We start from the raw sequence: 16,669 nt of genomic DNA, 5'->3' as shown, positions 1-16,669 counted from the left end.
TGCCTTTCACATTGCCAACAAAGGCTTTGTGTCACTTTTTATAATCCTTAATTAAAATGCATTTTATTGAGAAATAGAAACAGACTAGAATAACCTTTGGTCTCTCTTACACTAAAAATAGCAGTTACATTTTTCTGTGAGTTCTTACGCTTTTCCAAAATAAACACTCAAAGAAGAAATTCACTTATTTTTAGTCACTTTATTATATTGTAATACTCTTATGTGTGAAATCACTTATTAGGGATACACTAAGTGTCATGCTATATTCGTGTGCTTCGGGATCACTTTTACAAAACGGTATGAAACTCATACGTTACAAATTATCGAGGGAACACAGCTTGTAGCAGTGGCAAGGCTGAAAATGGCTCTGTAGTCTCAGTGGAGGGACAGATTGTAGCCGTTTTAAAAGCACGACAGCAAGACCATCTGTGCCCTGGTAGCAAGAGCTTTAATATGAGTACAGAGTCTTTGAATGAGCCACTTTTAAGCAAAGAGCTTCCTCTCCATTAAAGAGAGCCCTCGACTAACTCCTCCAGTTAAATGTGCTTGTAAGTCTTATTAAATAGATAAGGCAGTTAACTGCGCTGTTTCTTTTCAAGTCAGCATGCGCTGTGCAGTTTTTGGAAAGCAGACAAGTAGCATAAAACATTTATACATTTAATAGAGTGTTCCTAACTTAAATTATTGTTTTGTTATGGTGTTGAAGACTAGAGAAATTTTGACTGCATATATATATATATATATATATATATATATATATATATATATATATATAGTCAAATATACACTAAGACCATAACAGTGCATTAAGGAAAATAATTAACCCTGACATTTTCTTGAAAGAAAAGGACAGGAGTCATTTAAGTAATATGCTTCTCTGGATAATAATCTATCATAACAGTTTATTCAGGATTTTTTGGCAAGTAGCTGCAGAGCTGAATAGTAGAGGCCTGGTGTTCACTGAGTCACTAGTGTGCTCGGTACAAAGCTCTCACCAGGGTATGTTTAATAGGATGCCGGATATTATGAAAAGTTACAAACATTTTTAAGACAACGTCAAATGGCAGGGATTGAGGTCAGACATTTTACGACCTTGTTTGCTAAAGCTGCTGTAATTTATACAACTTTCGACGAGTCCTTAACAGAGAATGAAGCACCCTCTTTTTCTCCCTGCATTTCTAGTCTGCTGAAAGCCCAGCCTCTCGGTTGGGGTTGGAAGAGGGCGTGGTCATGTGAGTCCCTCGAGCATTCACCATGGCAACACCAATAAGAGACTAGAGAGGGAGTTGCCAGGAGGCTCGAGCTGTTGTCATGGGTAACCTGCCTGTCGTGGGCCGAGTGTGTGTGTGTGTGTGTGTGTGTGTGTGTGTCGAGGGCACACACACACACACACACACACAGAGCAATTCCAAAATCAGTGGTGATTTTTAATCAAAAGCAGTTTTACTGTGATGAAGCACTGGTTTAAATCATAAAACCTAAACCCGTAGAAGGTGTCTGTATATTTATGGGTTTCTTTCTTGTAATGTAGCTGAATCTAGTTTTTTGGTTATTTTAAAATGTAAAAGTTTAGTTCAGTGGACAGCAGATGAACCTATTCGATTTGACCTAATCGACTTAAATACATCTGTCATTCATTCGTTCTTTTACCCTTGGTGTGAAAGCCTAGAAGGGTTTTGTTGTTGAAGCTTAGTTCACCCATTAGATGTCAATGTTTAAATGCTAACCAAAACAGTTAACCATGGTTGCAAAAGTAGTTTTGACTTTTAAATTCATTAATGGAAACAGCTATAAACAACAACAACAAAAAATGGAGCTCTAGAAAATGTTGTCAGGCTATATTGGGAGTGCTTTTACCTAGTCTTTGCCTGTACCTAAAATCTGTACTCCACTTTAAGATCTATATAGTTAAGGATGGAAATAGAAGTAACTTGACCACACACTGCCCAGTGGATGACTCAGTGGGGTCACCATCCTCTTTCAAATACTCCTTAACTGTGGACACATTCCTGCTCCTGGTACAGGCAAAACTTAGGTTTGTTAAAATAACTTCTCAGACCATCAATACTATAATGAGTATTGTCATACAGAGAAGGGAAGACTTTTTAAAATATGTGGTCAATATTTCAACTATACAAATTGTAAGGGATTAATACTGGTATATGAATATTATATTTTGCAGCACTGTGCCCAGTATTCCTGATAAATCAAGAATCCACCTTGACCTTGACTAAGATAAAGCAAATAATATTCTAAATGTTATTAGCAATAGTATATGTAATAGCACTGCAGGTCTCATTAAAACAGATTTAATTTAACATAACCTCATTACGAATGCCTTTAGTGGATTAAAAAGACACATAGATTATATTGCCAAAAGTTTTGGGACACCCCTTCAAATAATTAAATTCAGGGGTTGGGCTTGGCCTTTTCGTTCCAGTAAAAGGAACTCTTAATGCTTCATCATACCAAGACATTTTGGACAATTTCATGCTCCCAACTTTGTGGGAACAGTTTGGGGATGGCCCCTTCCTGTTTCAACATGACTGCTCACCAGTGCACAAAGCAAGGTCCATAAAGACATGGATGAGTGACTCCACCTCAACACGATAGAACACCTTTGGAATGAATTACAGCGGAGATTGTCTGCCTTTACATGTACATGAATTTAATATGGAGTTGACTCTCCCTTTGCAGCTATAACAGCTTCAACACTTCTGGAAAGGCTTTCCACAAGGTTTAGGAGTGTGTTTATGGGAATTTCTGACCGTTCCTCGAGAAGTGCATTTGTGAGGTCAGGCACTGATGTTGGACGAGAAGGCCTGGCTCACAGTCTCCGCTCTAATTCCATGATTTGGAGGGGTGTCCCAAAACTTTTGGCATCTGCAGGGCTGTAGGTGTATAGAATCTGAACATCACATTCCTGAAGTTAGAAGCGCAATATTAGGTTTAGGTGGGATAATGTAGGAATAAGATTTGAACTGTCATTTTCAGCCATTTGTTAATAAGGCAACATTAACTTACATTGTAATAGTGGGAGAAGGTGGAATGATAAGATTACTAATAATAGACAAATAATACTACTAACAGACAAATAGTATAGTATTTAAAGAGACAGTCGCGTTTAATCGTGAAGTGCGCCTGCGCTTGAAAGGATGTCTCGATAGGCTAAGACAAACTTCTGTCCTAGCTCTGTGGTGTTGTTTGTTGTTTTGTATTGAACTTGTTGTTGTATGTTTATGTAGCACCAGGTCCTGGAGAAACGTTGTTTCATTTCACTATGTACTGCGCCAGCTGTATGTGGCTGAAATGACAATAAAAGCTTCTTGAATCTTGAATCTTGATAGGTATGAGACTACATTACCCACAATCCTAAAGTAAGCCAGCCCAATGGGAGGTGTTGTCGCTATCATGTGGCAATAATAACCTCAGCCTTCTTTTCAGTGTGATTTACCATGTGATACTTTATTTACCATGCTTTATTTCATATCAAGGTCTTGAACCTTCGCTCATTTTTATTCTTCGATTCCTTAAACTTGCTTTCGGCACTGAAGTAAGAATATTACTTTAGCGACCAATGAGCGTGCAATGTGAGCACCTCCCATAATGCTTTGCGAGTTTCAAAAAGAAATCTTGCAATAGTTTTTATATACGCCAGTTTAATTTCTCAGTAGTTATTATAGTATTACGTAACTGTAATATTAATGTTATATTTAAAAATAGTAAATAAATCAACTGAAAGCGGTCACCGTCATAAGGTAGTGTATCTTCATCGGTAGGGTGACTGAGCTCCGAGTGTCGTCTTCATACACTCTTGTTTCTCTTCATTTCGTATAAATCTTTCGCCTTTTACTAAAGATTTCCGTGGAGAGGAGTATTATGAGTATAAACTAATTTTTTGCGGCCCTACTTTATTGTGGGGCTTATTTTCCGTGTTTAAAAATAGATCTGAAGTACAACGGATCTGCATTAAAGATCCGTATAAACAATTTCTACAAGAAGGAGAATTATTATACTATTGTAAAGTAATACATTATTTGGGGGAAATAACAAGTAAAAGTTAAGGGATTTAAGTAATGTCATGATTTCATATGAAAAGCAGTTTTTATTACTTATATGATCGGTTCGAAGTTTGATTTTTCTATTTTAAACGTGTATTGTTTTACCTAAACACATAATTCACTCAGAAGGGTTTTGCTAGACATCCCCCAACACCCTACTTAAATTTACTAATTTACAAATAAAACCTCTAGTCAATAGTTAGTATTTACGATTAGCTAGAATAGGACTTGTTGCCCAGCCTATTGTATTAACTACTAAAAAAAACAATCCTACCTAGCATTAACAACACATTTTCATATTCGATAATATGTATTTAATTTATAAATACGGATTTTTAGAATTAGAAAGACTTTGTGCCTTAAAGCAACACCTCATTGGTTTACTCCAGCAGATTGTACTGGATTACTAGATCATGGAAATCTAACGTAGCATAAGCAACCAGAGAATTACAGAATTATAACCAGCTAGAAAGACGTATTGTCACTTGATCTCAAAAAGCTTTTATTTCATGTGCCCTTTAATTGGAAGTAATAATGACACAAGTTCACATTCTTGAAAAATCTTGTTTATGTACCTTAGTCATTAGGTATATATTTACATGCAGCCAAATGATCCCATGACAATCTCAGTCGGATTTAACAGCTTTGATGTAAACATCTCAATCGATCTGATTGATCTGGAGTATCAATCAAGGGTGTAGCACCTTATTATACCAAGAAAAATATTAACGAGAATGTATTAGAATGTAATACAAAAAAATAATAATAATAAATCTCAGAAAAGGCTATTCTATCTTATAAAGTACATGTACTTTTCTCCCCCTTTAAATAAAGAACCTTACAAATAGGCTATTTTTTATATTTAATCTAAATAATAATAATAATAATAATAATAATAATAATGTGAGAGCGAACGCCTCTAAAAACACAGCTTTTGTAAGACAAAAGAGGCTCATAAGCACTGAGGTAAGTGTATTCTCCCCTAAATATCAATTACTTAAATAATTACTTTAAAATAGTAATTAAAAGCAGGCAGTGTAAGTGTCAGAAATGAGAAGCAATGTGTTGGGATACAATATCTAATGAGAGAGAGAGAGAGAGAGAGAGAGCAGATGGAGTTACCCGAGTACTCATCTCAATGATTAGACCATAAAATGTATACATCCATCCATCCATTTACTATACCCGCTTCATTCCTAATTAGGGTCACGGGGATCTGCTGGAGCCTATCCCAGCGCACATTGGGCGAAAGGCAGGGGTACACCCTGGACAGGTCACCAGTCCATCACAGGGCCACATATAGACAGACAACCACACACACTCACACTCACTCTTATGGACAATTTAGAATTACCAATCAACTTTAAAATTAAAATATATATATATATATATATTCCATTAATCACAAACTCAATGTAAAGTGATATCAGAAATGAAGTATCCTAAGAAAATAATATTAGTTACCAACCATTTTAAGACACTGATCACATATTTAAATAAATAAAAAAAGATAAAAAAAAGAAAGAAAAAAACAAAAAACATACCAACCATCCCCAAACAAAATGAGAATCCTATTCAATTATGAGCAATTATTAAAGGAAGGGCACTTCAATTCTTGGAATTTATCCTTTTCACTGTTGTCATATAGCATTCCATATCATATAATCAACTATTCAGCTCTTTGTGCATAGTGTCATTTAAATAGTGAGTATTTATAAACTGCTCATTTTGTCACTGTATTCAGCAGGAGCTTATAGATCAGTTAATCAAGTCTGCTTGTTTGCTGGTCCATGATTCGAAGCCATTGCCCATATCTATATTCATTAAATCTTTGTCTTCCTGGGTCACACAGACAGGAAGAACCACCACAGGCAGTTTAATTTCTGGATTATAAGCGAATTTTATATCCAGATTAACCTGAAAGAGGAAACATATATTATTCGGATTGTGTGCTATTGAAGAGAGACCTCCCTGACTTCAAGTGTGGAGAAGATTTCTGAAATTCTCAAATAAAACTGTTCATTACAAAGCAAAACAAAGTTTGTATTAGTAATTCCAATCTATTTGTATAAAATTCCAATCTATTTGTCTAGACGTTTGATTTTGCAGGTAGCTTACCTTCAGTCTGTACTCCACTTTGAGAACCCTGCAGTTTAGGATGGAAACACTGATATCTGTTGGAATGTTCAACACCTTGGTCACAGTCTCCTTGGTCGATGGCTTAATGGGATCTCCTTTCTCTTTCAGGAGCTCTTTGGTTCTCACAGTTTTTTTCTTTGAGGCGAAGAAGCTCTGCTTCTGGTACAAGACTAACTTAGGTTTGACTGTACGAGAGGAATTGTTTACAACATCTATCTTCACTGTCATTTGCTCACCTTTAAAAGAACAAAGTTTGTGCTTATTAGAAATACAGGATAGAGAAAGTTGATGGGATACATTAATTTAATACTGGCTACTAATATAGTATCTATGAATATAGTACTGTAGTATATACAGTACTATATATACACACACACACATCTCTCTCTCTCTCTCTGTATATATATATATATATGAGCATATATATATATATATATATATATTTATATATATATATATATATATATATATATATATATATACACTATATTGCCAAAAGTATTCGCTCACCCATCCAAATAATCAAATTCAGGTGTTCCAATCACTTCCATGGCCACAGGTGTATAAAATCAAGCACCTAGGCAATGCAGACTGTTTTTACAAACATTTGTGAAAGAATGGGTCGCTCAGTGAATTCCAGCGTGGAACTGTGATAGGATGCCACCTGTGCAACAAATCCAGTCGTGAAATTTCCTCGCTCTTAAATATTCCACAGTCAACTGTCAGCTGTATTATAAGAACGTGGAAGTGTTTGGGAACGACAGCAACTCAGCCACGAAGTGGTAGGCCACGTAAACTGACGGAGCGGGGTCAGCGGATGCTGAGGCGCATAGTGCGAAGAGGTCGCCAACTTTCTGCAGAGTCAATCGCTACAGACCTCCAAACTTCATGTGGCCTTCAGATTAGCTCAAGAACAGTGCGCAGAGAGCTTTATGGAATGGGTTTCCATGGCCGAGCAGCTGCATCCAAGCCATACATCACCAAGTGTAATGCAAAGCGTCGGATGCAGTGGTGTAAAGCACGCCGCCACTGGACTCTAGAGCAGTGGAGACGCGTTCTCTGGAGTGACGAATCGTGCTTCTCCATCTGGCAATCTGATGGACGAGTCTGGGTTTGGCGGTTGCCAGGAGAACGGTACTTGTCTGACTGCATTGTGCCAAGTGTAAAGTTTGGTGGAGGGGGGATTATGGTGTGGGGTTGTTTTTCAGGAGCTGGGCTTGGCCCCTTAGTTCCAGTGAAAGGAACTCTGAATGCTTCAGCATACCAAGACATTTTGGACAATTCCATGCTCCCAACTTTGTGGGAACAGTTTGGAGCTGGCCCCTTCCTCTTCCAACATGACTGTGCACCAGTGCACAAAGCAAGGTCCATAAAGACATGGATGACAGAGTCTGGTGTGGATGAACTTGACTGGCCTGCACAGAGTCCTGACCTCAACCCGATAGAACACCTTTGGGATGAATTAGAGTGGAGACTGAGAGCCAGGCCTTCTCGTCCAACAGCAGTGTGTGACCTCACAAATGCGCTTCTGGAAGAATGGTCAAAAATTCCCACAAACACACTCCTAAGCCTTGTGGACAGCCTTCCCAGAAGAGTTGAAGCTGTTATAGCTGCAAAGGGTGGACCGACGTCATATTGAACCCTATGGATTAGGAATGGGATGTCACTTAAGTTCATATGTGAGTCAAGGCAGGTGAGCGAATACTTTTGGCAATATAGTGTATATATATATATATATATATATATATATATGTTACTGGTGGTTTCCCAGAAAAAAAAAATTACAGTGTACATTTGTAGTTGGCCTTGTCTTTGGCATTGGTCACATGCAAAATGGTCTTTGTAAAAATCTATTTATATAATTTCACCTTGTCTTTATTTGACATGTTTGGGAAGAAGTAATACTTTCTACTGTAAAACATAATCATTGATGCAATGCACAACTGAAGCCAAATATTTTCTCTCAATTTCTGTTACATGATCTTAACTTGATTTTGACCCCTTTAATACAGTGTGTGTGTGTGTCTGTGTGTGTGTGTTTTTAATATACTCTGTTTAAACCACATGTTTGCTAATGGCCTGGAAAGCAGCTGGGATCTTGCCAACAACTTCTATAGACCTAGAATATTGTACACACACAGGTAGGGAGTATCTCAGAGTAGATAATATTCATCTGGCTAACTGCAGAAGTAGCTTGATCGTTCTATCAGGTTAGTTTCAATGTGAACAAAAAAGACTGCACAGAAACACTGGTGATAATGGTAGAGGTTTTAGGAGTCAGCTGACTGACCTACTGCACTGTCATTAACAGCTGCTTGGCTTGCCAATTTTCCTGACTGAATTATACAGTATCTTCTACTTTAAGATTCCCTAACATGAGATGCTGTGAGATGAGGTATTATTTCCTAAATAAAGGTTAAACTTCTACTTGAACCATATAAGCTTTAATAATATATGGTGTCTTATGGCACTGTACAGTTATAATTACTGTAAAGTTATAACTACACTGATGAGGTCTTACCTAAGTGGAAACCCATCTTCTCTATATGAACATCCATGGTCACACTCCCAGATGTGAGTAATTTCATCTTCTTCTCTTTATACCCATGTTGAGACATCTAAATAGGAATGTTAAATAAGCTTCACAATCAACACACCTAGACTGCATTTCTGCTGATTTAAAGCTCTTAATGAAGTTCCTACCATCAAGTCTGGTACAGACATATCTCCCCGAGGAACATAGTTGAAATGTACTTTGTCTTTTTTTGGTAATGTCATTGACCTGCACAATTTGGCTTCTAAAAAGTAAACCACCTTTCCATGGTAGCCTTTGAAGGATGCAGGCATGTCTCTGTAAAAATACCACACAAGCAGAACTGTTTAAAAAAGAGGTCTGAGCAAATGACTATAAAACATCCAAAATGTATAATACTAATACTCACTGATGGGGAATCTGAAAGGTGAATGGGTAAACATGGGTTCCAGGTTCAACAATTCTTGAGTCTGATACAGAGAAGAGATATCTCATGCAACTTCCTTATAATGTATAATATACAGCATATAAGTATATAGTATACACAGACCAGGCATAACATTATGAGCAGTGAGAGGTGAAGTGAATAACACTGATGATCACCTCATCATGGCACCTGTTAGTGGGTGGGATATATTAGACAGCAAGTGAACATTTTGTCCTCAAAGTTGATGTGTTACAAGCAGGAAAAATGGGCAAAGTGTAAGGATTTGAGTGAGTTTGACAAGGGCCAAATTGTGATGGCTAGACGACTGGATCAGAGCATCTCCAAAACTGCAGCTCTTGTGGGGTGTTCCCGGTCTGCAGTGGTCAGTATCTATCAAAAGTGGTACAAGGAAGGAATAGTGGTGAACCGGAGACAGGGTCAAGGGCGGCCAAGGCTCATTGTTGCACGTGGGGAGCGAAGACTGTCCCGTGTGATCCGATCCAACAGACGACCTACTGTTGCTCAGATTGCTAAAAAAGTTAATGCCGGTTCTGATAGAAAGGTGTCAGAATACACAGTGCATGACGGGTCAGGGCAGCAACACAATACAGTATAAGGTAGGTGGTCATACTGTTATGCCTGGTCAGTGTTATTATATAATGCTAAATGAAGGAGTACTATTATAAAAGTACTATAAACCATTTAAAATCTTGTTTCAACTTACAACACTGCCCACATTCATTCGTTAACAGTGAGTATCCATCTTGACCTGCGAATGAAAAGTACTTCTTGTGAGTACGAAGGGACTATAATATCCTCTTTTCCAGATAGTGGACCTTATCCAAACTTTCTGTGTCTTTAAGTTGCACTGCTTACTGACTAGTGTAAATATCTACAGAGGGAGTCTCCCCTGAATAAACAAATGTCAGCACAACTCTTCCAAATGGTGGAGTGAGTCCAGTGCAGTACACTAGTAATGCTGTTGCATTTATTGCATTCATGTCTTGCAGTCATTTAATACAGTGATTTTATAAACAAGTCACAGCTATATAGAAGAATGCATTTCAGACATTATCATGATCAGATTCCGAAACCAAAAGCAAGTCAAGGAACTTAAGCTGGAAAGACAACAGGACAACAGAACATAACTAAAATAAATCTACCAGGAATATTATAAGAAATGCAAGCTGAAGCTATAGGAATGGCTGTCCCAGTCTCCTTACTTTATTACACAGAGGGTGTTAAAAAGGATATAAAAAAACAATAAAAACTTTGCAAGTTGCCAAATGGGGTGTTACTAATTGAAAAATCTATATTAATTGGTAATATCATTTAATATTAAACTAGTTGAATACAATGTTTCCATAATAACCGGAGTGCTCCGTTCATGATTCACTTCCTGAAATTCGCAGATAAACTACAAGCAGCAGGAAGCGCTTCAATAAAAATATATACATAAACCATGCCAAATGCTATCCGTTTGTAAAGCAGGTGATGTATTACCTTCAGTCTTCTGTTCCTGAATGAAGTACTGAATCGACTTAAAGCACGTTTCTTTATCGTAATAAACAACTACGTTGTTTTTGCCGTAGTTTTCCGACCACAGTACAGATGCTTTCCCTTTGGCTTTAATAAACAGCTTATTGATGTGAGTTTCCTTCGCTACCTCCAGAGTTACTCGTCCGGAAAGGTGGTCTCCGTTTGTAAACGTGTTGCTTTCATTTAATGGATCAAATGTCACTGATATATTCTTCACGCTACAAGCCATAGTAGCCAAGCCAAGAAGCTGTACACTTTGTGTGCTGCGCCTGATATCATTATGCAACGCCTTTGGTATTGCATAACATACATACATACATGCACCGATCAGCCATAACATTATGAGCACTGAGAGGTGAAGTGATCAGTGAACACTGATTATCTCCTCATCATGGCACCTGTTAGGGAAATCTTTCTTTTCATTTCTTGCAAATTTCTATTTCTATTATTATTATTATTATTATTTTCTATTATTTTTTCTAAGAGATCAGTTCCACCTACAAGCAAAGCGGAATGTATTTCTTTTCCCCCATTAAACATTAGGTGACTTTTCATTCGTTGACTAGGATAGCTTTTATCCATGTTATTATGTTCCCTTAATGGAACTGCGAAGCCCCTGAGCAAGTAAAATTATTGTTACACTATCGGAGAAAGAAGAGAGACTTTTCAACAGTAACGTCAGACTTGTTCCAGAGGAGAACTTTTTGTGGAGAAAAGCTATAAACAAAACACCATTTCAAAGCAAGAAGGCAAATTGGATAACGAGAGGAGATGGGTAACCTCTTTGGCAAGGAATTGCATTTCAGTAGGAAAGATAAAGCCACTAATTTTGTGGCTTATATGTTGCCTGAATGAAAGAATCATAATGATTCTGGATTAGCAAAGCACCTTTTCAGCCATCCATCCATTGTCTATTCCTAATTAGGGTCACGGGGGTCTGCTGGAGCCTATCCCAGCGCTCATAGGGCAAAAGGCAGGGGTACACCCTGGAAAGGTCGCCAGTCCATTGCAGGGCCACATATAGACAGACAACCACACACACTCACAGGCAATTTAGAATTACCAATCAACCTGATGTACATGTTTTTGGACTGTGGGTGGAAACCAGAGTACCCGGAGTAAACCCACACAACCAATTTACTTTAAATCAAGTCTACTTTCAGCTCTGGTGATGGAAAGTACTCCCTTTAGTAATTGTTTTGTCATTCCTTGCTACTGTTACTAAAATATTTTGACATGCTAAACATGATGGGTTAGCATGACTCAGACAGTATCCTAAAGTGTGCCCTAAACCTTGAAGTCCTCCTCTTAATTCATAAATTTCCTCATAAATTGAACATATCAAACTTTGTTCAGACTCAAACTGAACATTTTAACTTCCAGTCAACACAAACAACAATGTGGAATCAAAGGACCCATTGCTCCAAGACTAACTTCACTACCTAAACATCTCTTTCCAGTAAATGAAATAATGATGAAATAAATGAATAAGGCCATAGCTATAATTTCAATTTGCACCATAAAAGGTGTTATTTGTAAATTTCCATTGCTTAATCTAGGGTTATACTAAAGTTATGCAGTCGTAATTACCTGCTCTTGAGTCTGACATTTATATAGGGTAACTGTGATGAGCAAATCCCCAAGGGCAGTCTTTATTCTGTTCTTTATCCAGGTGGCAGTAGTGAACCAACACCCTTTTTTCCTGTCTCACTTTTATCCTTAAGTGTTTAGCTACATTATGGATCAGAAACACAGACACAAATACAATGGGTAAAAAAGGTTTTAGTGTCAGGTCTGTTCTCTATATTCTCTTTATCTTTTAATTTCATTGCCTATAAATCTATTTATCTCAGTATTTCTTTGACTAATGGCTAATAACTTTTTTCTGATTTTAAAAAGCAATACATTCAGAGACTCCTGGGTTTACATCATGGGAACTCCACTACTTTAGAGATGGAATGGAAAAACCTGTAAAAAGTCTAGAACTAACCATTTTTCCAATTTAGGAAGATAGATAGATAGATAGATAGATAGATAGATAGATAGATAGATAGATAGATAGATAGATAGATAGATAGATAGATAGATAGATAGATAGATAGATAGATAGATAGATAGATAGACATGACGATAGACAAACAAAGATAGATAGATAGATAGATAGATAGATAGATAGATAGATAGATAGATAGATAGATAGATAGATAGATAGATAGATAGATAGATAGATAGACAAACAGACAAAGATAGATAGATAGATAGATAGATAGATAGATAGATAGATAGATAGATAGATAGATAGATAGATAGATAGATAGATAGATAGATAGATAGATCTGATATTAGTACCTTTTGTCTGTTCTTGAATGAAGTGCAGAGTTGACTTAAAGCACAATACTTTATCATGGTAAACGACTACGTTGTATCTGCCGTGATTTTCAGACCACAGCACAGATGCCTCTCCTTTGGCTTTGACATACAGACTCTGGATGTGAATTTCCTTTGCCACCTCTAAAGTTACTCGTCCAGAGATGTAGTCTCCATTAGTAAATGTGCTGCTTTCTCGCACAGAATCAAATGCCACTGATATACTATTCACTTTACATGTCATAGTTTTCCCTCCAAATAAGACATGTCTGGCTTCCTTTATTCTCACTGTTAAACCAGTTACAGGTTGTTGAACCACAGTGACGTTTTTCAGTAACTTCCGACTTGACCCGTGTCCCAAACAGCTGCCCACTTCGTGTACAAGCACCTTTCCTAGGGAAAAAACGAATGGCTGTTAGACCTCTGGTAGTGCATGCCTTGTCCAATATGGAGCTATTTGTTTAACGCCCTGTTGTTGCCTCTCTAGGCAAATGATGAAGGTGAAGTTGGGTGTGAGAGAGAGACAGTGTTGACAATTTTAAAGCACGTTCAGAAATTTGCTGAAAGTCATGGGATGACGAGAGAGACTGTTTTGGATTATCAATAAATGTCCATCAGAACTTGCTACATAAATAATTTCTGAATGAATGTAGACAATCTATCAATAATGTAGACAAAAAGGAGCAATGGTAGTGACCATACACTATACTGCCAAAGGTTTTGGGACACCCCTCCAAATCATTGAATTCAGGTGTTGTTTGTCAGGGGTTGGGCTTGGCCTCTTGGTTCCAGTGAAAGGAACTCTTAATGCTTAATACCAAGACATTGGTGTGTGAATTTGGTGTGAAAGAACTTGACAGTCCATTCCACTAGAAGTGCATTTGTGAGGTCAGGCACTGATGTTGGACGAGAAGGTCTGGCTTGCAGTCTCCGCTCTAATTCAGCCCAAAGGTGGGTTGAGGTCAGGACTTTGTGAAGTTCCTTCACACCAAACTCACTCATCCATGTCTTTATGGACCTTGCTTTGTGCACTGGTGCGCAGTCTTATTGTAACAGGAAGGGGTCATCCCCAAAATGTCTTGGTATGATGAAGCATTAAGAGTTCCTTTCACTGGAACCAAGAGGCCAAGCCCAACCCCTGACAAACAACACCTGAATTCAATGATTTGGAGGGGTGTCCCAAAACCTTTGGCAATATAGTGTGTTATATAGGCATACTAGATTTTTTATACTTTGTAACTTACACATAGTTTAACAACGTATAATGCTCATCGTTTAATATCTTGCAATATATTCTTGCAATATATTCGAAAATGGTACCTTTAAACTTGCATATTCAGCTGATTTACTGAAAAGTTCAGGAATTCTTTGGGGAAGTTACATGATTATACCACACGATGGCAGTGTTTACTGGATGACATTGAGCAAGTATTTAAGATTTTAAATGTCTGCTAGTGGGAAACGTCGAGAAAAAAAACTATTTTCCTAAAAATCAGAATAACAGAAATACTACTTAACACTTTTTTGCAGTATGATTCTGTTTTCAAACTTATTTATAAACGTATTGGATTCCTTCTGAGTCTGGACACTTTTATGGTTTCTACCTCATATCATCTCAGAGGGTTGTTCCTTCCCACCCTCGCCTCTGGCTTGTTCATTGGGGTTACATTTATACATTTAAAATATATAACTTGTATAACAGATGTTGTTAGGCTTGGCCCTTTAGTTCCAGTGAAAGGAACTCTTAATGCTTCATCATACCAAGACATTTTGGACAATTTCATGCTCCCAAATTTGTGGGAACAGTTTAGAGATGATCCAACATGATTGTGCACCAGTGCACAAAGCAAGGTCCATAAAGGCATGGATGAGTGAGTCTGGTTTGGAGGAACTTCACAGAGTCCCGACCTCAACCCGACAAAATATATTTGGGATGAATTTGAGAGGAGACTGCGAGCCAGGCCTTCTCGTCCAACATCACTGTCTGACCTCACATATATGCTTCTAGTGGAATGGTCAAAAATTCCCATTTCCAATTCCCAATATTAGGAGTTCCTTTCATTGGAACTAAGGGGCCAAGCCCAACCCCTGAAAAACAACACAGGAATTCAATGATTTGGAAGGTGGTGTCCCAAAACTTTTGGCAATATAGTGTATATTAAGCGCAGCTTATTTCACCTTACTATGAATGGTATTATTCATATAATACAGTTGCAAGTTTTCTTTTAGATCTTATTATAAAAGGATTGAATGTAACAAATGCCAAATGCAACTGTTGTTTAGCTGTTCTTTAAAGCACTTTAAGTCATAATAAATTATTTGCACATATTGTTTAACTAAAGAATGTGCAGACTGAAATGTGTCTGGGTTTTTATTTTTTTAAAGCAAAAGCCTTTGGCACATTTTTTAAAACCCTATAATTACTTTGGCTCTCATCCACCTAATTAATTCCCAAAAGTACTTCTCCTGTTCAAGATTATCTCTTGCTTGGCCTGAGGCATTTGCCATTATTATGAATAGGCTTAATGATGATTGCTTGCAGCCAGTTTGTAATTAACATCATGTAAGTTACTCCAGTACAAAATGTAAACTTCCTCTGGAGGTAAAGAAACAACAACTGTATGTCTGATTTTACTGTGAAACCTGTAATTGGTGTCATTTTATTGGGTTGCATCATACCAACTAACAAATCAGTACAGAACACCTATTGAGTTATTTTAAGAAATTGTGAGTAAATTTGACTAAACTGTCTAAATCTAAATCTATTGTGGGTTGGTTCCATCTCTCTCTCTCTTTCTCTCTCTCTCTCTCTCTCTCTCTATCTCTGTGATATTGTCTTGTTTATGTGGTATATTGTTTAGTGTTTATCCTTTCTGTGTGGAGTTTACTCCAGGTACTCCGGTTTCCTCCCACAGTCCAAAAACTTGTACATTAGGTTGATTGGTAATTCTAAATTGCCCGTATGAATGAGTGCGAGCGTGTGTGGTTGTCTGTCTCTATGTGGCCCTGTGATGGACTGGCGACCTGTCCAGGGTGTACCCCTGCCTTTCACCCAATGTGATAGGCTCCAGCAGACCCTAATTAGGAATAAAGCGGGTATAGAAAATTGATGGATGGATGGATGGATGTTATTATTTTGTATGGTAGTGAATTTGACAAAAAATGTGTTCTTTATTTAATTAACATTTACATGTACTTATTTGGCAGATGCCTTGATTCAAAGTGACTTAGATTGATAAAGGTTAAGAACTTTTCTCAAGGGCCCAACAGTCAGCGGTCTATCATTTCTATCATTCCCTGTGATCAATAATACAATATTTTTCGTAGGCACTGTAAAGATTTAAGGTCTACACTACCCCTAGACTACACTACTCCTACAGTAGCCCTTCCCCTGCTACAGCGATAACAAACCTACACTCCTCTCAATGATTTATTTGTCGTCTGGCAAACATTTGTGTTATATCTCCGGTGACTAAAATAATCTGTAGTTCTCGGTAGACGTTTATGCAGCCTTTCTCGCCCACTGCTTGAGACGGCCGTGCTACACTGAGAGCCACGTGGGATCATGAAGCCTGGCCGTCTTGAAGGGCGTGGCCACGCTGT

General features: G+C 37.7%; 1 protein-coding gene and 1 non-coding gene across 3 annotated transcripts; one reads left to right on the top strand and one right to left on the bottom strand.

The window, feature by feature from the left end:
• Positions 1–3,808: 3,808 nt before the first annotated feature.
• LOC131343865 (U5 spliceosomal RNA) lies at positions 3,809–3,923 on the top strand. The gene has a single exon (XR_009203229.1). It is a non-coding gene; the product is annotated as a U5 spliceosomal RNA (small nuclear RNA).
• A 633-nt stretch (positions 3,924–4,556) lies between these two features.
• Positions 4,557–13,468, bottom strand: LOC131342978 (arrestin domain-containing protein 3-like). 2 transcript variants are annotated; one of them, XM_058374303.1, is made up of 7 exons: positions 13,049–13,468; positions 9,885–9,929; positions 9,143–9,203; positions 8,904–9,051; positions 8,722–8,818; positions 6,180–6,436; positions 4,557–5,978 (listed from the first exon to the last, which is right to left on the bottom strand). In XM_058374303.1, the coding sequence occupies exons 1-7, from the start codon at positions 13,308–13,310 to the stop codon at positions 5,820–5,822; spliced, it is 1,029 nt and encodes a 342-aa protein (XP_058230286.1). In that variant the 5' UTR covers positions 13,311–13,468; the 3' UTR covers positions 4,557–5,819. The 2 variants fall into 2 exon arrangements, with proteins under 2 accessions (XP_058230286.1, XP_058230285.1); XM_058374302.1 differs by lacking the exon at positions 13,049–13,468 and adding an exon at positions 10,664–10,996 and having other exon boundaries at positions 4,561–5,978.
• Between the last annotated feature and the right edge of the window lie 3,201 nt (positions 13,469–16,669).

Source organism: Hemibagrus wyckioides, linkage group LG22 (assembly GCF_019097595.1).
Source record: "Hemibagrus wyckioides isolate EC202008001 linkage group LG22, SWU_Hwy_1.0, whole genome shotgun sequence".
In the NCBI taxonomy this organism is placed as follows: Eukaryota; Metazoa; Chordata; class Actinopteri; order Siluriformes; family Bagridae; genus Hemibagrus; species Hemibagrus wyckioides.
Note: the sequence above shows the minus strand (reverse complement) of the source record. Positions and strands in the feature narration are given on the sequence as shown.